This window comes from Vitis riparia, chromosome 6 (assembly GCF_004353265.1).
Source record: "Vitis riparia cultivar Riparia Gloire de Montpellier isolate 1030 chromosome 6, EGFV_Vit.rip_1.0, whole genome shotgun sequence".
NCBI classification, from domain to species: Eukaryota; Viridiplantae; Streptophyta; class Magnoliopsida; order Vitales; family Vitaceae; genus Vitis; species Vitis riparia.
The window spans coordinates 4,924,298-4,947,940 of NC_048436.1; the positions used below are offsets into that span (position 1 = coordinate 4,924,298).

At 35.7% G+C, this 23,643-nt stretch overlaps 1 protein-coding gene across 2 annotated transcripts; it reads right to left on the bottom strand.

The window, feature by feature from the left end:
• Positions 1–513: 513 nt before the first annotated feature.
• Positions 514–22,912, bottom strand: LOC117916121 (PH, RCC1 and FYVE domains-containing protein 1). Of its 2 annotated transcripts, XM_034831979.1 has the most exons (9): positions 22,274–22,910; positions 16,721–16,807; positions 14,970–15,059; positions 7,105–7,185; positions 6,739–6,936; positions 4,529–6,661; positions 2,726–2,872; positions 1,562–1,947; positions 514–1,103 (listed from the first exon to the last, which is right to left on the bottom strand). In XM_034831979.1, exons 1-9 carry the CDS (start codon positions 22,340–22,342, stop codon positions 971–973), a joined length of 3,324 nt encoding a protein of 1,107 aa, XP_034687870.1. In that variant the 5' UTR covers positions 22,343–22,910; the 3' UTR covers positions 514–970. The 2 variants fall into 2 exon arrangements, with proteins under 2 accessions (XP_034687870.1, XP_034687871.1); XM_034831980.1 differs by lacking the exons at positions 514–1,103; positions 1,562–1,947; positions 2,726–2,872 and adding an exon at positions 2,879–3,610 and having other exon boundaries at positions 22,274–22,912.
• Positions 22,913–23,643: the final 731 nt, after the last annotated feature.

A 23,643-nucleotide genomic window follows, 5' to 3' on the forward strand; every position in this document is an offset into this window, starting at 1 on the left:
CATGAGCCCATTCCACAAAGAAATGTGTCATTTGGAAAGCAAACTTTGCAGATTGAAATAAATGGGATTCTGGTGAAAATGAGTTTGCCCTGCTTCAAAGATTTGGAAATTAATGCATGTTTTTAATAGAGACAACAACTTTGTGATGTCCATTTTCTTAATGGTGTGTTTGGTAGTGTTCTACTTGAGGTGTTTTTAGTAGAAAATATGATTTTTTTTTAAAAATTTTAAAAATATTTTCTAAAATGTGTTAAACACTTCAAAAACACTTTTTTAGATAAAAAACGTTTTTTAAAATCATTATCAAACAAACTATTAGTCAATTTCAAGAATAAAATTACAAAAATTTATAACGAAATTAAAAAAAAAAACTATTTTATATTCTAAGGGGGGAAAAACTATTTTTATCCAAATAGCCCAGTTTTTCCTTCCACCCCTAAACGTAAACATATTCATTATTTTTTAATAACAGTAAAAAAAAACCAGAAGGGAATTAATAAGAAGACAGAAAAATAAAAAAGGGAGATGCATTCAGAAAGAATTTACAAGACAACTGCTTTCAACAACCCTGACTGGATTTATATTAGGCCAAGAGAAAAAGAAAATCTCAAGATGCAATCGATTATGCATTTACATGGAAGCTGCTTTCAACATATGAGCCAGCAACCTAAGAAGAATTTACATTTCTCACCCTCAAGCCCCCCCACACCAAAGGCACATTTAGGCAAAAAAAAGAAGTAAACTCAAGTTTAAATTTTCCTTTTTTTTTTTTAAGATGAAAAAGAAAAATGAAAAAAGAAAAAAACACAATCAAAGCCTCTAAATCACCCTCTTATACCAACCCCTTTGCTTCCCTCAGCCCTTGCTTAGATGGAAAGCCAAATCTAATTGATTAATATGACCTTTTTCCGTGGTTGAAGCTACATTCTCAAAAAGAACATTTCATTTACAGATATAACTGTTTCACTTGTCAATGAGCTAAGTCCTCACTCCCAACCCCAACGCTTGACTTGTCAATCATTCGCACGTTGTACTGTTCATATACTCTTGCTCGGTTCTCCGCCCACCATTGTTCTGCTTGTTTCTCACTAAACCGCTTCCGGCTGCATTCATTAGTTCATTGAAAATTTTAGGCTGCTTCTAAACTTAATAGACTCTGGTTAAGGTGTAAAGTTAACTCGTTTATCAGGTCATTGATAAGTGGAGAAACAAAGAGAAAAGGTATGGAAACAGAATTCTCCCCTTTTCCTTTTATGAAATCCTACTCCATAACTCACTCTTTCTCTTCTATAAACTTCAGTCCCTCGTTTACATACTCAAATTGATTGGACACCAATTCAGATTAAAACTTTTACTTGTCAGCAATACGCCTACCATACTTGTTATTATGCATCGCTAGTTCAGAATTTCAAGAACAGGTTAAGGGATTTAGTTAAACCAGTTCACATTCAGTTGCATACTATCGTAATTGGTATTTACCCCAGAAAAAAAAGAAGTTATGTTTGCTTCAGATTACTAAGATGTCACATCTAGAAAGAAAATGGGATGGAGTTATAAATACCTGAAGCGAACTCGTTTAAGATCCTTAACACCTCCAGGTAAAGAGGTAAGTGTAATATAGACACCAGGCTCATCTTGCTCAACCCATTCATTATCATTACGATGCTCAGATTCTTTCGTTCTGCTCCCGTTTCTTATTGTTGCTTCCAAGTGTCCTAGTCTGTTATGACCTGAACTACGATTGTTGGTGGTGCTCGATCCATTAGAAAGCAACTGACCATTTGATCCATTCAAGTCTGGTTCTTGGCTTGTTATTTGACCGTTAATTCGGTCAATAGACAGACTGGACAAGTCACTGGAAGCAGGATTGGAGCCAAGGGAAGTGAAGGATGGTGACTTGGTGTTTCGAGCTGCCCCCACAGGCAGCCTCTCAGCCATGTCCTTCAACTATTTAGCATACAAGCAACAAAAATGTATCATCAGGAAGGAGCTCCCATATGAAAGCAAAACAAATAAAGTTAATATAAGCTGCCCGACCATTTAAACCATATTGGATTCTAGTATATCAAGCATTTCCTACCGTGAATGGACACTACATAATAAAATCAATTTTACTGCTAACTAAAGTGGAATATCATCAGGGCTCTTGAACAAACTGGTTCAACCTCATCAACCAAAAATGGTTCATACCTTGAGAATGCATGCATCATCGAATTGCAGCTCAACATATTTCAGATATGTGTACAGTATAACTAGGAAAGAAAAGGCAGTGCTTGAGTGTGCAGTTTATGAAGTTATTATAGAACAAATAAGGCCAAAGCTGCCAATATTTACTGTCTTAACTTTTGTATTTTTCAAAGATGGATAAAGGTCCTGTAACATGGGACACATTCTTTATATAGTCAAAAAGTCATAATTATTTTGAAATTGTAAGGGGCTTCAGACCTCATACAAAAACAATGTGACTTGTTCTTTCCCACAGCATTTGATGGAAGGATCTTGTCATCACCAAAAATGACGGTAGAAAATGTCTGTAGTTTCATCTCTTGAAGTTTCAAAAAGATCCTAGTATGCTATGAACACGTTTCAGATGCCAGGGAAAACAAATTAGATCTAATCTCCATTGCTATGCAGAAGCAATGGGCTGATTTAATTCCCACAGGGCATCCAAATGAGCACATGGCCTATTTTAAACAAGGTCAACAAACATAAAGATTCATCTTACTTGTGCAGTGAGTGATTTGATCACTTCCTTCGCTGCTTTGCATCTTGCAGTTTCTTCCCCAGCAATTGCTATTGCCTCCTTCAACTGTTTAGTTGTCCTTTCAAGCTCAACTTCTTGAAGTTGGGCTTTACGAGTAAGATTTTCCACCTGAGAGACAGAGATTGGTCAGACAAAATAGTGCACAAATACATAACCTACCAGAGTCACAAATTCTTGTTGGTTATGATGTTAGCTCTTGTGCTTAGTATCTTTGTTTCATGAACACTTCAAAGTATGGGAAGCATCCATCCATTTTGTTTATGACATGATGAGGGTTTGGGTGTGAGATATGTGTCTGATGTACCTATTGCTAAGATATATAACCAAAAGGTATGTCCAACAAAGAAAATAGAAAAAATTCCTAATTTATTGCCAGTAAACTTTGACTCATGTTGGAGATTCTATCTTGGTCATACACTTAATTGACCCAAGGCACAGGTAAGAGTAAAGGGAAATTAGATTATTTAGCCATATCCTAAGATTGAGGAACTAAACATATCTAACACTTGGATAGACACAAGAACTGACCACTTGTACCCAAGTCCACGTAACATAGCTTAAGATGAAACTCAACAAAAGATCATCTAAACAAATTCTTTTTTCTTTTTTCTTTTTCTTTTTCTTTTTTCTTTTGATAAGAGATCACCTAAACAAATTCTTATACAGCTTATGACCAAAAAGTATTTACTTTTAATTCCTAGGACTTGAATCACTTGCTCCAAAGAAACGGCTTATTAAAAATCAGAGATCAAGGTTCAAGCAGTAAGTGGCAAGCAGTTGGACTGGAGATGTGTGAGGTTCCAGGTTAAGTCCTAACAAAGGTTCCAGCTGAAGTCCTGAAAGAGACTACAAAAAATAAAATAAATGAAGAGAAGGAATATTAGCAATCAAAAAGAAAAAGAATCTGAGATAGAGGTGAATTGAATTTGTCGAGAATGTTAGTCATTAATACCACACACTTCAAATAAATTTTACACCTTAAAATTTTTGTATCATGTGAGCTATTGGGATTAAGGTTCCCTTGACCTATGTGAAAGTTTGATATGAGGCTGCCAAGGCTGCCAGCCCTTTTTTTAATCAGAAACAAACTATTCATTGATATGAATTTTAAGTAGAAGTGAAGGCTGCCGACCTAAACCTGCTAAGGTTAAGCAGCTTTGCATTCTCCTCCAGGAGCCTTTCAAACAATTATAAAATATTTACAGAAAATACTTATAGTTTGCAGTTCAAATATTTGCAAATTTAATCCAAAATTACTGTAAAACAACAAAATTCAACAAACTCTGTTAATGTTGATATTTGCCTGATACATATTTATATGTTCTGACATGGCAAATTGGTTAAAAGAGTTGCCCTTTTTAAATACCTAAACAACTATTGTTATTGCAATGTAAAAATTTCTTGAATCATTTCACCAGGTTTTCATGTGTTTATTTCTAATTGAGAAATGAAGATTTAATGAAGACTTGACTTTGTTCCCACTCCATGAACCGCACAGACCAAGTTTACTAAGTTACTACTCAAACAAGATGAATACTTTTCCCAACCGTTCCCTTAGTTCAAAAACAAAAAGGAAAGGGCGATATTTATAAGAAAATGTATGTAATTGTTAATTCTCGAAGCAGTTTTTCCTTCAAGCTTGCAACATGTCAATACTCTTCAGGTTGTATTGATCATAATTTAACACATTGGAAAATGAGATTGATAATTCAAGTAGAAGAGGAAATTGAAGTAGATGATTTACAAGAAGGGAAAACTATATACCTGTACTCTTAATTTGATAACCTCTTGGCTGAGGCTATCATTGGTCCTCTTAGCATCATCCACAACAATTTTAGGTGAGGTAAGTCCCTCAAGAGTTGGGGTTGGAGTTGCGGCACGAGGTGGGCTGGGCCGCCTTGATATTGGCGAGGTTGTTCGAGAAACTATTCTTGATCCTGGAACAGAAGCTGAGAAGAACTTCTTGGATGATCCAAACACTGGATTTAAAGATTTAAGTGCTCCTCCCCATTGGGAACCTCCATTTGGAATCGGTGAGACGCGACTACTATTAAATTCCAGTTTCTTGTTTCTCTTGGACGTTCGGCTTTCAGCCTGCTTTAAGGATTCCATTGAAGAAAATCTAGCAAGTTGTACACGAGATCTGGAATCGAACTTCTCATCTTTATCAATTAGCTCATTTAGCCCCTGATTTGTAACTCCTCTTCTACTCACAGAGGACTGAGATGAAGCGTCAGTTTCAATGGCCTTTCTTAATTTACTAAAGCAATTATCACAGACACGATAAGGCTTATTGGGATTTGGTGCCATGGAGGCCTTTAGAGACTTCTTACTGCTGCATGAATGACAAAATACAAGTCCACAATTATAACAATTGTGACGTTTTCTTTTGAAATTAAATGGCAGACGGCATCCAGAACACATAGATTGATCCACACCAGAGACCCACTTATGAAGGCAGATAGTTGCAGTAAAATTAGTACCACAAGCAATACTTTTGACTTGCTTGTCTTTCAAAGCTTCTACTAATGTGGGGGAATTTCTATCATCCGTATCCCCATGTCCTAATCGACCATTTGCTCCTTTGCCCCAAGTGTAAACTTCAGTTCTTGAAGTTAAAACTGCAACATGATAAGCACCACAAGCTATCTCCTCCACAAAACTCTTTGCAAGTTTTCCTTCAACACGGGTTGGGAGTTTCCCATCAGCTTGGGGATTTCCTAGCTGCCCATAAACAGGACTTCCCATTGTGTAAACATGGCCTGAGGTAGTAAGAGCAACTGTCAGACTATGCCCACAGGCAACTCGACAAAAGTTGGGATCAACAAGAGCAGCAACACAGGTAGGCACAAGTTTTGCCTCCTTGTCACCATGGCCAAGTCGACCTTTATCACCATCTCCCCATGTAAACAACTTTCCTGATGAGCAGTTGCTAGAACTAGGATTCCCAACCATGATTTCTACAACTGCAGCAGTATGCCAAACACCACAAGCTGATATCACAGTGCGGTGGCCCTTGAGGGACTCCACTTCCCTGGGTTTTGAAACACTTTTTGTATCTCCATGGCCCAGAACACCAAATGTTCCATCACCAAAAGTGAACAACTGACCAGATGAGGTTACAACAGCTGTGTGCCAGGGTCCACAAGAGATAGATGACACATGTATACCCTCCAATGGCCCATTCACTCTTTTTGGGACCCAGTGACTCACTTCATTTCCATGCCCGAGAAGACCAAAATTGTAAGTTCCATCACCCCATGTGTACAGATCACCAGACAAGGTTACAGCACAAGTATGGTACTCCCCACATGCTACAAGCTCAATGTTGGTATTGCTGAGGGAATCAATAAGCTTTGGATGCAAAACATCAGAATCTACACCATGGCCAAGCCTGCCGCCCGACTCTTCTCCCCAGGAGAAGATCTCTCCTTGCTTGGTCACTAAAGCTGCATGTCGTCCACCACAAGCTATGTTTTGAACATCAAGTACTACTGCAGATTCTAAAGCTTTAGGCAACAAAGAATCCATTTTCATGCCAAAACAGCTTCCAACTCTATGACTTCCACCACCCAGAACACCATCACCTGTGCCTTCTCCCCAAATGAAAACATCCCCTAAGGCATCACCATCATCATGACCAGAACCTTGGCTTGATGAGCTAACAGCACTTGATAAACTTACTCTAAAAGCATCCATTGTCATTGCCTTCATGTGTCCATGTACACTGTCTGAGCCTCCTGATGACAATGAATGAACAGAACCACTGGCAGAATCTGAAGGGAAGAAACCCTTAGGAGGAACAGCATATAATATTACATCTGAAAATGCCTTCTCCATGACACTCTTAGGGGGGCTTTCATATGGACTATGAAGGCGAAGGTGATCTCCACCATCCTGAAACAACCATTAACAGATTCATCCACTTAATATTCTCAACTTAGGAAAGAAAACCAAAAGGTAAACAAATATACCTTTTGCAAGCTATCAGCACTACCAAATGGAGAATTCAGAGGAGAACTTCTTCGAGTATATGTTCTAGGACTATTTGCTTCAGATGGAATTCCATCACTCCTTGATTCTGTTCTCCATTTTCGATGATGGCCGCCACGTGAAATTAATGCTTTTAGACCGCTAAACCATACCTCAGCTTCATCTTTATCCTTGCAAATCTGGTACACGAGGATCGGATAGTTGAGTTAAATTTATCGAGCACAAAATATAAATACTATTCTTGACAGTTAAGGGAGAAAACAAATGATAGAAGGGCCATACAAACAATCAATTGCACTGAAGAAAGTTTAAGGGAAGAGCATAGCTACTCCAATGAGAATTCTTACCAAATCCAATGACCTGTCATTGTATATTAGAGAGAATGACTGGTACTCCTTCTCAGGCCGTGGATACCTTTGAAAAATCGGCTGGAAGATAATGGAGTTGAGTTAGTACATTAACAAAAAAACCTAAAAGTTCAATAAGAAGCCATCACAAAATCCAAAGGCAATACAAGAAATCTGGAGACAAATACACAAGTACCAACACTTATTAGCATTCAGAACAATCTTTGAGAAACAGATTCTTCTACACTAACAACAGTCATCATTTGAAAATGCCAGCATTACAATTCCAGAACCTCGATTAGTGTAGTTTCAACAAGCAATTCATTATGGCTAATATATAACTCATAAGACTGAATTAATAGCCTTAAGCTGAAAGATTCAAGAAACCAATGACCACTGCATGGACACAAGATTCAGGTGATAACATCACTTAATTAATGATGACAATGTTCCTCAGTGAATGGACAAGATTTGAAAGCACAGAAAAACCTTTTTCATGTATAGAAACTGAAAGCTCAAATTTTTACTTAAGGCTACACTTTGTCCAACTGAAGAGTCCAAAAAATTATTTTTTTTCTGGAAAACTATTTTGGTGGGTTCAAATGCCAGGCATCACACAATATATTTCTGTGAGGATAAGAGTGGCTTATGAATCTGCACTATATATTTCTGTGAGCATAAGTGTGGCTTATGAATGCAGTATAGAAAATAAGGAACAAGGTTTTGATTTTGCCAGGTCACAAGAACCCCCCTCCCCCCATTTCCTCTACCTCCCCATTTCATTCGTTGATGGACTGATGAGGGATGGAAATGGTAGAACATTTGACCTTTTAATTGGGGAAATGGAATGCTCAAATCTATCATTTAAAATAGAGGGAAAGAGTGCTTCTAAGTGCAATTTGCTTGCTTCCATCAAGCAGAGGGATTGGTGGTCATTACAACTGTAACTTGGACTGAGCTAGAATGATACCCGCTTCATCTGCCCAAAATTTATTTGGATTGTACCCTGATTGAGTTTGGAGTGAGCTGAATTTGGTCAGTATTTGTATCCAAAATTAAGCTCAACATATGATCAACTCAGCCTGATGCCAAACTAAAATACCACTTTGATAAATTTCCTCCGTCTGTATATAAAATTCTTCTCATTTCTTATTAAAAAAAATATTAATAATAATTTTCCTCCATAAATTCATTGTGTTCATACTATGTGCTTGTGGGGTGGGGAGGAAGGGGGGTATTGAGAGAGGTTGGTTGGGATGGGAATTGACTGCCCCCTCTCTCGCCTTTTCTCTCCCAAACACCTTTCTTGTTCTCTCTTCACATGGCACCACTATTTTCACAGGCGTACCCATCTCAACCAAACATGGGTTTAGACCATGCGTTGGAAAATCTGCCAGCTCGTGTGGCAAATTATTGAAGATTTTTTCCAGCTTATATGAGCTGTAGCAATTGTAAGTCCTAGGATTCTTTCCTTTCCTTTGCTAGCATTCTTCACTTATTTTATTTATCTTTGATAGCATAACCATAGGCATTACTTCCTAGACAGTTTTTAGACAATTATTCTATACATATTCATGTGTATTCCTATGCAATAAACATAGCAGAAGGTATTCTCACAAATGCTTCTAGATCTGAATGAAAACATGATATCAAAGCTAGAATTTTCTTTGTCCTAATCACTTGCATTCTTAGTGTTCTGTGCCTTCATTGCTAGGAATTTTTTTTTATAACATATTCCATTAGTTTCTGAACTTTTAGAAACTGCCACTTCAACTTAGGCCTTCATTGCCTCTATCTTTTTCTTGATCTTCATACCCTTTCTTCCACTCATAATGTCAAACACCTCAAAGGTTGATTCCTCAATATTGAGCCAAGCCACAATCCAACAGTCAACACCACCAGCTGAATTCCAGAATATAGCAAGATCCTTCAGACTCAATGGAGAAATTATCTAGAGTGGTCGCAGTTAGTAAAGATGTATATTAAGGGCAAAGGGAAGTTGAGCTATCTGATTAGACCCATGGTGAGCAAGGGTGATCCAAGGTTTGTTGTGTGGGACTCAAATCATGTCATGGCTTTGAAATTTTATGCAGCTAGAGATAAGCTGCACATGCATGTTCCTCTCAACAGCCAAGGAAATCTGGGTGTCCATGTGTCATACCTATTCTAAGGTAAATGATGCAACCCAAATCTTTGAACCAAAGACAAGGATTCACAACACCAAACAAGGTACACTTTCTATAACTGAGTACTACAATGTTATTAGAAGTCTTTGACTTGAACTTGATCAATATCAAAATTTAAGAATCAAGTGCACCATAGATGCAACAATACATTAAGAGTTCATTGAACGAGAGAGATTGTATGATTTCTCAACTAGTTTGAATATGGAATTGGATCCAAGTAAAGGTCTAAATTCTTGGGAAAGAGCCATTCCCATCTCTAAACAAAGCCTTTGCAATCTTTAAAGGAGAAATTTAATGTTAGAAAAGGGAAGCACTAGAAACGGATCTGCTTTAGCCATCTCAAAACCAAATGGAAATTAAGGAAGCGCTACTGCTAATGTTGCACTCTAGTAGAAACAAAGGTAAGAAAACAAGTGAGAAAGACTCTTTATAGTGCAACTATTGCAAGAAAAATAGGCACACAAGAGAGACATGTTGGAAGCTCCATGGCAAGCCCATAAATTTCTTCAACGGGAATGAGGGTACCGGGGGGAGGGAGGGGGGAGAAGGAATTTTGGCTACAAATCACTCGCAAATCTTGTTGAAAATGGAGGAAAACAGCAATAAGAAAGCTCTGGCTGAGAAATGGAGCTCAACAAGGAGGAAATTAAGAAACTTAAATAGTTCATTTCTAAGCTGGAAAAACCTATGGGGCATAGTCATTTTGCTAAAACAAGTAAATATTCCCTTGCCTTGAGTGCCTCTAAAAATCAGTTTTCCAACCCTTGGATCATTGATTCAAGGGCTTCGGACTATATGACCAATTCTTCAAAAGTCTTTTCTAGTTACATTCCATGCCCAGAAAATCAAAAGATAAAAAATGTTGATGCTATCTTAGTAATTATGGCTGGTCAAGGAGATGTCTTCCTAACATCTTCTTTAACCTTAAGAAATATCTTACATGTTCCAAAACTATCAATAAATTTGTTGTTTACTCCTCAAATTACTAAGGACCCAAATTGCTCAATAAAGTTTACACAAACTGAATGTTTTTTCAGGACATTCTTATGGGGAAAGTGATTGGACATACTAGAAAAGAAGGGGGACTGTATCTCTTTGAAGCTAAAAGTGGCACAAGATGTCCTACTCCTCATACCTATTTATCAGAACATCCTACTCCAACCAAGGACCAAGTTCGGTTATCCCATTTTTTGTCTTGGTCATCCACCTTTTTTATTGTTGAAAATTTTCCCAATATGTTTGAAAAACTAAATGTTTAAAACTTCCATTGTGATGTTTGTGAGTATGCTAAACATCACCATGTGTCTTTTCCTTAAATAATAAGAAAAGATGAGAAAGTCTTGCAAGCGTCATGGTCTCGTATGAAGTTCACGGATTAAGCTCTAGTGGAGGAGGCAAATAGGTTTCCTAACTCTCCTAGCTTGGGGATTTTGGATTCTGGGAGGCAACTTCAGATGTTACAGCAAGATGGCTGTTTGTTGGAGGCTGCGGGAAGCAATTCAAAGAACTCTTTGGATTAGGAGTTGGCAGTTAGGGATGAGGAGTTGGGATCCTCTAGGGCCCTGGAGCATGTCAACAATTTAGAGGGAGAGGATCTTGTTTGCCTTCCCAGTAAGTTTGTTCAATTCAGCAACTTTGTGGGGATGCTAGTTGCGAGGTTCAAGAAGGAGATTAGTTCGTTTCTGAAGAATTTGGAGGAAAGAAAAGGGTGATGGGTTAAGATCTCAGGCGGAAAGAAGATTTCGGCTTCCCGTCTCGAGAGGGAATTATGGAAGCTTGAGTGCGCTGTTAGTTACAATAGCTCTTCGTGCTCCTTCAAAGGAAAGTGGAGAATTAACGGGGTTCCACAATTGTCTTGTGAGGGAATTGTTTTGTTTCTTTTGTTATATGAGGTTTCCGAGGGGGTTGGTTTCAGGGGGCTGGCTTTATTGTGTAGGGTGGTAGGTTTTCTGTTCCCCTCTTGCTTGCCTTGTGACCTGTCCTTGTATACTTCGTGTGTACTCCAATGCGTCGTTTTGCAAGCGCTTTTAATATATTTTTTTCAATGTTTTCAGAACCGGACCGGTCATCGAACTGGAAAAGTTACCGGTTCACGGTTCACTGGTTGGACCGGTGGTCGAACCGCGGTCGAACCAGTGACGTCATAAATATGTAATTTATATATTATTAAAATTAAAAATAATTATAAAAATTTTAAAATATATATGAATAAATTAAAATCAATAATATTATTTATATCTTTGATATTATCAAATTAAATCATATTAATATTTTAAATTTTATTAAATGAAATATGTATAATATTTAAATGTGAATATATTAAAAATGAAAATTTAAACTAATTTTATAATTTTAAAAAATATTATATTATTTTTATTTAATATTATAAAAAATGTTAAAATCTAATATATATTGTTTTGTTTGGCATGTTAGATAACAAAATGCATGTAGCCGAGTGGTGTCCTATTCTGATGGTACAACCTGAGGTGCAAGGTTCAAGCCCTCTTGGTGGAGAGGCTTGTTATATTTTTTTCATTGATAAGTTAGCAATCCCACATCGGATTGTGAGAGGAAACAGGCTGCAAAGGATGCCTATAAAAGCCATCCTCACCTAAGGCAAAGTCATCACTTGGGCTCAAGACTCAGCCCATAAAATTGTGGGGATGGGTGTGGGCCTTGTCATAATAAGACAAGGCCCAGCATGGGCTTTAGCCCAAAACATTTAGACCTAATGGAACCCCCCTTCCATGTTTGCAAAATCAGGGGTTAACTTGAACTGTTCGGTTCGTTTAGAACCGTCCGGTTCCACCGGGTCATCGGTCCGACCGTTGGTTTAAGCGGTTCGATACCGGTCCAATCCCTCAACGGTCTAATAGAGCAAATCGAACCGAAAGTGCGACCGGTTGACGGTTGAACCGGCCAGTCCGGTCCGGTTTTTAAAACATTGAATTTTTTTACCTATCAAAAAACAATAAGAAAATTTTTGTTCCATTTAGTTTGATCCATATGGATGTTAGGGGACCTACTAAAGTTAATAGTGTTTATGGTGGTAAGTTGGTTTGTTTTGTTTGTTGATAACTGCACTCGGTTTACTTGGGTATATCTCATGAAACAAAAGTTTAGGTTAGCACAATCTTTCCCATTTTTCATAACAAGCAAAAAAAATCAATTTGATGCCAAGGTCCTAACAATAAGGTCAGACAATGGAAGAGAGTACTTCAATTAATACCTTAACCTTATGTCTAAAAGAAAGGAATCATTCATTATCCCTCCTATACCCTTTACAAAATAGGATAGCTAAGCTTAAAAATGGGTCTATTGAAGATCATTAGGGCTTTGATTTTTCAAATGAATGTTTCAAAGTGATTTTGGGAAGAGGCTGTCATATCTACTACATACCTCATAAATAAGCTACCCTCTCGTATTCTTAACAATGTTAGCTCTATTGAAACGATTTCTAGATTTTTTCCAAAATTTGATGGTTTCAATTGGCTTTCCCCAAGGATCTTTGGGTGTGTAGCCTTTGTACATATCTATGCCCACTAAAGAAGTAAACCTGACCCAAGAACCCTTAAATGAATCTTTGTTTGTTATTCTCCTACAAAAAAGGGTTATTAGTGCTATCACCCAACTTCTAAATGGTTTTTTGCCACTATGGATGTATCATTTAGTGAAAAACAACCTTTTTTTCCCTAATCCTTATCTTTGATGGGAGCCTTTTGTAGAAGATAAAGAATTCTTTTCTAGCCTACCTACTCTTCCAATCATAGATAACTCCACCAAAACTGTCCAAGCTGAGGAATCAGATTGGATTCATGGGATCCATCAAATATTCTTCTTTGCTTGAGACTTTTGGGGAAGATACAGCCAATCAACTCATGAGATGGGATTGGATTCATGTCAATAGGTACTGGTGGCACAAATAAAGGGAGGAGATGGGCCAAGCATATTTTCTTCAAAGTGTGTGCACTCACAATTTCTAGTCTTTGTATTTTTCCATGTTTAGGTTGGCTTGGCTACTCCCTCATTCAGTCAAGGATATGTGGCAAGGTTGGCCTGGTAGCTTGGTGGGTAAGGGTAATAAAAAGGCATGGAAGATGGTTCCCCTCTTTGCTTGTTTTGATGAGTCTAAAAAGAGCAAAACTGGAGGAATTTTTATGGCTTAAGTGCAAACTTAATTAGCATTAAGAGAGCTACAAAAATCCATGTTCATGAGTCTAAAAGTCCAAATGGCTACAAGAGATGTGAATTAATACACACACACACACACACACACACACACACACTTCATTGATAGCTTAGGGAGTGGCCATGCTGATTTTGCCTCTAGTTTTCCTTTTTTATCACTTTCCTGACATAACTAGCATACTCTGTGTGTGCATGGGTTTTGACCTGTTTTATGATTTGTGCCTTTTTAATAATCCCTAATTTTCCCACCATGAAAGGTGTTGGAATGGAGGACCTTCAATTTATCACTAAAAATTTGGTAACTAAGAACCCTCAATTTATCATTTATAATGTGAATGTCAAATTAAGATAAAGAAAATAGGCATCCTTACATAACCAGTGCATATCTGATCCATGTTGTCAGTGACCAAAACCAAAAAATTATTATTATTATTATCATTTTTTATCAGAAATAACAAATGTATTATGTGATAAAGAAATACAAAAGAAGAATGAGGAATCCTCCCAAAAATACAACAGACTAATCAGAAGAGGTGATATTATGAAGAGGTGATACAACAAACGATATGCAAACTCCGCTTGTACTGCAGCTTTTAGAGGAGTTCCTCTTAGTGTTTTACAACTCAATTGGACTGCAATTTGTGATTCAAAATTTTGAGATGGTTGGGGATTTTTTTGTATATTGTTTTCTATAGAGGGGTACATTCTTCTTTGATCAGATTCTGTATTTTGAGGGAAGGACCTCTCATCCTTCTCTTACTACTATAGAGGCTTCTTTTGTATATATACTACTATTAATACATATTTCTTCGTTTCTGATAATATATATATATATATATATATATATTATGAAGATCATTAGCTAGAATATTCGAGGATTGGTATTTAGGAAAAAAAAAAAAAAAAATTGCATTACAGAGTCCCTAGATATTATGATGCTTCAGGAAACAAAGAGGAAGATATGTGATAGGAGGTTTGTAGGTAGTGTGTGGACACCTAGGAATAAGGATTGGGCTTCTCTTCCAGCTTGCAGGGTTTTGAGTGGGGTTTTGATTATATGAGATTCAAAAAAGTTTAGCTGTGAAAAGGTGGAATTAGGATCCTTTTCAAAATCAAAAAATTATTTTATCACACCATATTTGTTCTAAATGCATCAAACGGGTTGTAAAGAATGTTATAGGAGTACCATGCTGGACAATTCCTGAAATAGACATGGTTCACCACCAGAATTACAAAGGTAATCTTATTTCAGCTATAAAAGCAATTAAAAAAATTATTTGGATAATGCTAATAATTTTAAAGTAAGACATAAGAGATATGCATAAAAATAAAATAAATGCAGTAAAAAAATCATGTGGAAGTTATAACAACCAATCTTCATCTGAGTGATTCTCAAATTTTGCAGACAAGTATTTGACATCCTCCCAAAGTGAAAAATTCAAGGAAATTTGGCCGTGTAAAAAAATGCAAGATTTATAGGAAGGAACTTACAGTGCGTTGCCCAGATATAATCCTGGACACATGACTTAGTTTTAGGAGTTTTTCCTCTTTCCCTGAGAACCATATCAAAACAGACTCATCCTGAAACGTGTAAACATCCAGATAAGCACTATTTCAAATTTCTGCACTAGAATCAGCTGCACAAAGAAGAGACCAACTGTTCTGAAAATACAACACACTAATAGCCATGGCTACACCTTGAGCACAAAAATTATACCAAAATTACAAAATTGCAGTGGAAGAATTTAGTGTATTATAACACACTGTACCATAGATAGTAGTAAAATAGCAATGATTTGGGTTCAGTTAAATTAGAATATTAGAATTATTTGCTGAAACTTCAAATGGCAACATTCTATCTTGATTTATTTTCAAACTATTTTTAAACCTGATTCAGGTTAGTGCTAAATGCTAATACAACCCAGTCTTGCATCTTGCCTTTCTAGGCATATCAATCAACAATTCTGAGATAGTGTCCACTAAATGCATTCCTTCAGTAAGATAATATGTGGTTCAGCAGATACTAGAATTTTTTTTTTTTTATCTACATTTTTTTTTTTTTTTTGATAGGTAAATTTTTGTGTTTTGTATTTTACTAAATTGTTTCCCTTGAATGGTTTTTGAATTTTCAAGTTATGTATTGGTTTGATTAGCCACTGGAAAAATGATCTAGCTCTTACCACTAAAGATATAGGGTTTCATGTTGGCTAGAAAATCTGCCTAGTGATTTGAAAATATATTCCACATCCACCTCTCTAGAACAATCCAAAATCATCTACATCAAATGAGGATATCTCCAACAACAATATCCCCTGCACTGTAATCCACATGATCACAACAGAAGAACCTTTATTTTTCTCTAAATCGGAAACATGAAAAGTATAAAGATAGGGGAAAGAAATACATGGAAAGATAGGATATGAAACTGAAAGAACACCTCTCTCACACACAATGTTTGCTTAAATTAGTAAAAATAAAGGACTAATCAAAATGAAAATTAGAAGGGCAGGAGATGAAAAAGAAATAAAAATGAAAAAATAAAAATAAAACAAAGAGAAAATTAACTAATAGATTTTTCGGTGACAGCCCAAAAATGATCGGGCCATTACCACCCAGCTAAATAAGGCCTAACTCACCCACATTGTGGTTAAAAGGCACACAGTTACTTTTAGTTTTTCTTTTCATTTTGTTTTTTTTTTTCCTATTTTGGTAAGGAGTGTTACAAATGTTAAACATGTGAGCTCACAGTACTTATTGTGATGGAAGAATTATTTTATTAAGATTAAGTGAAATCATTATAGCAAACTACGAGTAGTTTTAACCAAACCAATTTCAGTAGAAGTGTAATGATAAAGGACAATATGAAAAACTGCAAAGAAATGTGAAGGTCCATGGGGAAAACTTATATTTTTTTGGTATTAGAATAGTTTTGATTCGATTGAGTTAGCTAAAATAGATTTGGATTAGCAAATTCTCCAACATCAACCCTGAATGGTTTAGGAAAAAAAATTACACAATGCAGATAAATACACAGAAGCTGAAGCAAACATAAAGATGGCATTTAGCTCATGTTAAAAAGGATCACACACATATAAATGACATATCAACTCCGCCTCTTGATGAGTAATGACTATGATCAGATTAGAGCAAATACAGACAAAGGGAAAAGAACTACAATAGGAACAAAATGTTCACACATGTACACAATGGTGGTGCATATCTAGAAACATTAAACAACTTACATTGGACAATCGAAAGGGACAAAACTTGGGCTTGCCCCTTCTTCCATACTTGAGTAAATATGCCCCTTTCTTAAGAGCAGTAAGGGCCTGTTGTAAGATTAGCCAAGAACCTAAATTAAAACATATTCAGCACATTTGCAGGTGAAATAGAAAATAATCTAGCTTCAACATTCAAAATTTAGAAAAACAATTGTGTTTGAGAAATTCTAAAGAGGACAACAAATTTGTATATCTGAAAGACTAAGATGAACACAAAGGGGATCATAGTAGTGGCAGGAACATAAGGAATTTCAAATATTAACTTTCTAGGATTGATGGAACAATAACTTTAAGCAACAGGAAAAATGTGCTGAGGACTAATATTTAACATTAGGTAAGATTCCGGGAAAATAATGCAGCAGTGAAATCCCATTGAAGAGGGTCATTCCTGCTCCTTTCTCTTTTCTTGATGGAACAATAACTTTAAGCAACAGGACAAATGTGCTGAGGACTAATATTTAACATTAGGTAAGATTCTGGGAAAATAATGCAGCAGTGAAATCCCATTGAAGAGGATCATTCCTGCTCCTTTCTCTTTTCTTGATGGAACAATAACTTTAAGCAACAGGACAAATGTGCTGAGGACTAATATTTAACATTAGGTAAGATTCCGGGAAAATAATGCGGCAGTGAAATCCCATTGAAGAGGGTCATTCCTGCTCCTTTCTCTTTTCTTGATGGAACAATAACTTTAAGCAACAGGACAAATGTGCTGAGGACTAATATTTAACATTAGGTAAGATTCTGGGAAAATAATGCGGCAGTGAAATCCCATTGAAGAGGGTCATTCCTGCTCCTTTCTCTTTTCTCGATGAATTAGTAATGGCAACAAATTACTTGCAGTTACCATTAACATAACTAATATGGCTCTGATACTTCAAAGAATCACGAAGATTCTACCATTATGGATGTAGATTACCTCCATGAATCATCTTTTACAATATAAAGATTATTTTTACTATCAAATATATTCTAAATAAAACAATTATAAAACACAACAGTTTTTATTATTTTTATTTTTATTTGAATAAATAAATTTTAAAAATAAATATATTTTTTAATACTTCTATACATTAATTTTCAATTTTTATATTAGTATTTATAAGCTATTTATTTCATATAAACATAAATATTTATTATTCATTTTATAAAATCCCAATTATCCATTTAAATACACATGTTGTCAAATAACCCAAATACCTATCACCATTTTTAAACCCACATACTTAGGCAAACATCCGTTTCATTTCCCTACACATTGTGCACAATACCCATTTCTCTGCAATATACCAATTTCACCTCTCAACTAACAACTTCTTACATCTCTTAAGTTTGAAGGCTTTAAACTAAAGAGAAATCAGTCATACAAGGACGCAAAAGCTCAAGTCTGAAGGATGAAGATGCAAACCAAGGCTCCAAAATCTCCTTCCAAAGTTCTTCATTTTCATGGCTTTTTTTTTTTATCTTTTCCACCGTTTTTCTCCCCATCATTGTCTTCTCCATCACCCATCACCCAAATAAATATTAGCATAATTTTGGAATCATCTCAGAGTTGTTATGCAATTTGCATCGAGACTATTGATTAATCTCCAATTCAGCAGAGTCGATTCACGAGTCAGCAAAACACTAACTCGATTATCAGTCCAATACCAGGCATGATCGAGACGGATACAACCCGTCTCTGTCATACCCGTCTTGGCCAAGATTTTGAACCTCGATTGCCCCATTAATTGCCTATATGCTCATAATTAAGATAATCAAATATAGGAAGTGTTCAGTACAAGGGAACAAAAGGTATATGAAGATGGTCCTGTTTCCTGCATAGAACCTCATTTCCATACCTCATCATAGCTTGGTGCAAAAACCTAGGACTCCTTATCAAGATATTTGCTTGACTTGGAAAATGACACCAGAAAGTACTTAATAGGCATAAGGTGGGCCAACCACAATGCAAATATGGCAGTATCCATGTTCAAATCCAATTATTATATTGAAACTCCAACTTCAAATCCAAATTTGACAGAGCATAAATAAGTCACTTAATCCTGAATAAGATATTACACTTCCTGATCTATGTTAAAAAATTATCAAATTATTGCCATAATATATATATATTGATAGACATAGTATTGAAAAGCGCAAAAAAAGGGGTGCACCAAAGTACACACGATGTATACAATAACCGCCAAAAAAGGGACAAAAAAACAAAAAATACTCCCTCCCTCAAGCTGAACCCATCTAATCAATGAAATCAAATAAAGACAGTAATCTTTCTGATATAAACAACTTAGACAACGAAAACAAGCTGCACAAAAACAAGACTCTCAATCTATGATCAGAGAGCTCCACATTCTCAAACAATCTTGTGTTTCTCTCCTTCCAAATTATCCAAAAAAGGCATAAAGGAGCAACTCTCCAAACCTCTTTCCTTTTCCTCCCAACAAAAGTGTCATGCCAACCTAAAAGAGTCTCTCTAACAAAGGAATGAATCACCATGAAATACCAAAAAGAGAGAACAAAAGTTGCCACAACACCCTCGTCTTGCTACAATGCAAAAGATGTGGTCAATTGACTCCTCGTGAGTGTGACACAGGAAACATCTATTGGCAGAAGACCAACCTCTCCGTTGTAACTGATCAAGAGTCAGTTTTTCCTCAAGTCGCCTCTCAAGTGAAAAAGCTTACCTTAGGTGGAACCCAAGCATTCCACACAATACCTGAGGGGAACAACTTTGATCTCCTCACCTCCAGGTTAGAGTAAAGAGACCCAATACAAAAAGTTCCACTCTTTGTCCCCAACCAAAGGTGGAATGACTCTTATCTCCCCACCTTGTCCATATATATGTATATATGATATAATGATATACATCAAAACTATTATATATAACAGTAATAAGATTAACTTCTACTTAGATCAAATATACCTAACTCCAAGCCTAGATCTAATCAATTATCAATCAAGTCAAATTTGACTCAACCCATTAAGAGCTAGGTTTCATAATCCATCCTCATCAACCTAGCACTGTCCCTAAATCTTGTACACCAACCCATTAGCCTTCTTACATAGAGCTTTGGCAATAGCTTCACTCTATTTGCTTTAAGATATTTACTCACTAGGTCCATTCATGTTCTTCCTGCCCATATATTTTATCATTTTACAACCTTCCAGCCAATGCAGACCCTTACAGTGTCTATAAGCAGGAAACAGTAGGCTAGGGCTTGCATTTTTAGGTGTTAAGAGGAGAAGATAAAATTACAATTTATTGATGAGAAAGGCTTAAATTAGCCAAATAAAGTACCCTAGGGGTGAAAATCAAAAGGAAAAGCTTTTGGCAGGAGGGGATCATAGGAACCTACTAGTCTTTGGTTGCCACATGAATCCTCTCAGAAGGCCTAAAAAAGGAACCTAGAATGGGGCTTTCTAAACTTTTGAAAAAGAAAGATTTCACAATTATCCTACACTAGGAATTGGGCAGGAAAGACAAGATCATTGGTTGCATATTGTGGACCTTTCCAAAGCTATGGGTTACTCTTTCACACAAAACCTTAGGCCCTATTTGGGAAAGTTTTCAACAAAAGTTATTTGATGTTTTCTAGAACAAAAGTCCATTTGGGAACTTGGAATGTTTTCAACCTATCTTCTATATTCCCAAATATTTCTTAAAAATGAATTTTACTAATAGGGTTTTATTTTCAATAATTCCTCATATTTCAACAATTATTTTTTTTAAACAATTCTTTAAAAACAAGTGAAAACAATTAAAATATGTTCTCGAAAAACATTGCTTTCAGAACATGTTCTCAAAAAACTATTTTTGTCAAAAAATTACCAAACGTGTTTTCCGATTTTGAAAACAGTTCAAAAAAATAATTTTTTAGAACAATTTTTTAAAAACAATTTTATGATGTTTTCTAGAACAAAAGTTTGTTTGAAAACTTGGAGTCTTCTTAACTTATTTTCTATATTTTCAAATATTTTTAAAATAAATTTTACCTGTACTACTTTATTTTCACTCATTCTCCATATTTGTACAATTATTTTCTAAACAATTTCTAGAAAACAAGTAAAAACAATTAAAATGTCATAAAAAAAAAAAAAAAACAAGTTCTCAAGAAACTTATTTCTGTCAAGAAATTACCAAACTTGATTTTGAGTTTAAAAACAATTTTCCTTTTTTAAGAGTTAAAAAATATCTTTAAAACAGTTCCCAAATAGGTTCTTACTTGCTGTGGATTTTTTTGGTAATTCCACCCTATTCTTTAAATTTGTGTAGAGGGTTTTCTATTTGTTGGATGAGGCAGTATTTTGTGGGTGATTCTGAGAAGCATAGATGAAGTTATCAATGGGTTTAAACCATGATAAATGAGTACCTTATGATGGACAATAAAAAGGCAAGAAAACGACATAATTATTTATTCATGAGAAGTTACTGGTAGAAAAAATTGATGGAAGAGGAGATATTTGAATAAGGTGGTTTGAGCCTGTGTGACTTGGAGGGATGACTAATTGGAAGTAGTAACTTTGTTGATGTAAAAGTCAGTACAATTACAGGAATGCAAGGAAGGCCAACAAAGAACACAGGTTAATGCAGCGAGGAAAGACATGGTAGCTTCTGAGTTAATAGAAGATACGGCCTTTTCTAAGCTCAATAATAAAAAATAAATAAGAAAACATTAATCTGCATGACCTTAGCTGAGTATATATTTCAGAGTTGCAAGTAGCAAGCAAATTAGCTATAGCAAATGGCCTACACAAAGAACGAAATGGAAAGAGCTTAAGTAGAAAAAGTTTCATAAACAATTGGATCTTCGTATGTATTTTTCAAAGAATACAAGTTGTGCAGCTAGATTACAAAATTTTAATAGTAAATTTCAAGAAATCATATCATTTTTAAGCTAAGAGCAGCCAATTTTATCGTGTAGTGCAAAACTTAGACTTCTATCTCTTCCATTTATCCGCCCATGCCTCAAAAACTGGATTGCAAAAGGATTGGGAGAGAAATCGATATCCCCAAACTTGCCAATTGAATAAAGCCCAAAGAAACCATGGTTTACCAAGTGATGGAGGAATAAGGTCCAACTGACCCAGAATAAAAGACAAATGATTTCCAGAGTCACTAGTGACCAACCATCCTATAGCCCATTGAAGTAAGAACTGGGAATCTATTCATGGCTACTTTAATCAGTCCGCTCAAAAGGTCTTGTAATTGCCCAGAAAACCCATCACTTCCAATCCAATTCTAAATATAATCCCAATATTATCAAACAAAATGTCACTTTCTTACACTGAAAAGCTACCAAGACATAATCCAAGTTACAGAACAAACACATATATTTGCAGTTACTGATCCAACAAAGTGCCCCACCAACATCCCACACTCGACTAACAACCTTTACACTACTTTCTACACAGTTATTCGCAAAAGACCCCAACCTAAATTTTCTGAATTTGCCACTTATCATTAAAAAATTCCGAAATAAATTGAAGTTCCAAAAAGCAACAATGAAGCATTACCTGCTCTGTGTCCCTTTCGGCCGCGCCAGTCCTGCTAAGATCCGAAGCCATCCTGTCTGTCCTCGACATTAAAAAACGAATGAAAACCCTAATCTAAACACCAATTTTCGCATCGCCCATTCTCAAAACCAAATCTTTCCATTCATCAACACATCCAACATCACCACACCCCTCCTAAACCCCAACACCGCACTCAATTTCACGCTCTTCGACCTCAAATCCACACCAGAACCCGAATCAACCACCATGATCGCACGCTTGAACTCCAATTCCTTCACCTTCACTTCCCTCCTCAACTGCACAAAACAGTTCTCCACAGTTCAGGCAATCCAGTACAGTCAGTGCAGTGAAGAACCCCAAGTGATTGAAGCGAAGCGAAGAAGAACAAACACTGAAGGAAGTGGGTTTTGTTGTGATATTTTTAGGTTTTCGAAAAGAAATGATGCTGATTTGGCTGGTTGGGAGCTGGGCGAAGTCGAGCACTCGAGGGCAGTGCCGGAGAGAGAAAATCGGAGACCAGAAAACCAGCGAGAACTTGTGGGAAAATCAAGGAAAATGTTGATCTGATTTTTTCCTTTTCAGTTGAAGAAAAGAAGAGGGAAGAGAGAGAAAACTAGAGAGAGAAATGGAGAGAGCTTTAACTGGTTGATCCAGAGCCATGAGGCCATGAGGGATGAGAGGAGAAAGATAAAAAAAAAATTAAATTAAATTAAATTAAAATTTTCAAAAATTAAAATTAAAATTAAAACAAATTAAATTACTCAAAAATAAAAAAGTGGAGGGATTTATAATTTAGCCATGTTTTTGTCCTTATTTTCAATCTTGACACTTCACTACAATAATTTTTCTCCTCCTTAAAAAAACAAAAATGATAATTTTTTTTTTTTCATTTTTCCAAAGCTTTGGCTTATTTTATTTTTGGAAATAAAATTTGACTTATTGTATTGACTTCAAAATGTTTTTATCGTGGTGTTGGAAATTAGTTGAGTTTTTATTTAGTCAAATGGGAAAGTACAATTTTGCCTAAATCCCATAATTTTTTATTTTTTTATATTTTTAATAAATAAAAATTGATTCCAAATTAAGTATAGGTCTTCACATCAAGTAAAATTATTTAATAAATAAATAATATTCCAAATATTATTATAATATTTTTAAAATGGCTGACCCATTACTTAATAAAATTGTAGAAAAATGGTACAAAAGTCAACTATTTCACTTTATTTATTTCCACATTAGTGGGAGAATAAGATTGAAACTAGAATTTGACCTTTCCTCTTTCCATTGGGGAAGAAAGAAAATTCAAAAAAGGAAAAATAATAAAATAAAATTGTGGGTTATCCTCCAATAATAGGAAAATAGGATTTGAG

Excerpts from the sequence above, each read along its gene's own strand:
- LOC117916121 (XM_034831979.1), bottom strand. The coding sequence starts at position 22,342 with ATGTCGAGGACAGACAGGATGGCTTCGGATCTTAGCAGGACTGGCGCG. Across the intron at positions 15,060-16,720 it reads GTCCCTTTCGATTGTCCAAT|GATGAGTCTGTTTTGATATG; the intron begins GTAAGTTGTTTA and ends TACACGTTTCAG. Across the intron at positions 1,104-1,561 it reads CTTAAACGAGTTCGCTTCAG|CCGGAAGCGGTTTAGTGAGA; the intron begins GTATTTATAACT and ends TAATGAATGCAG.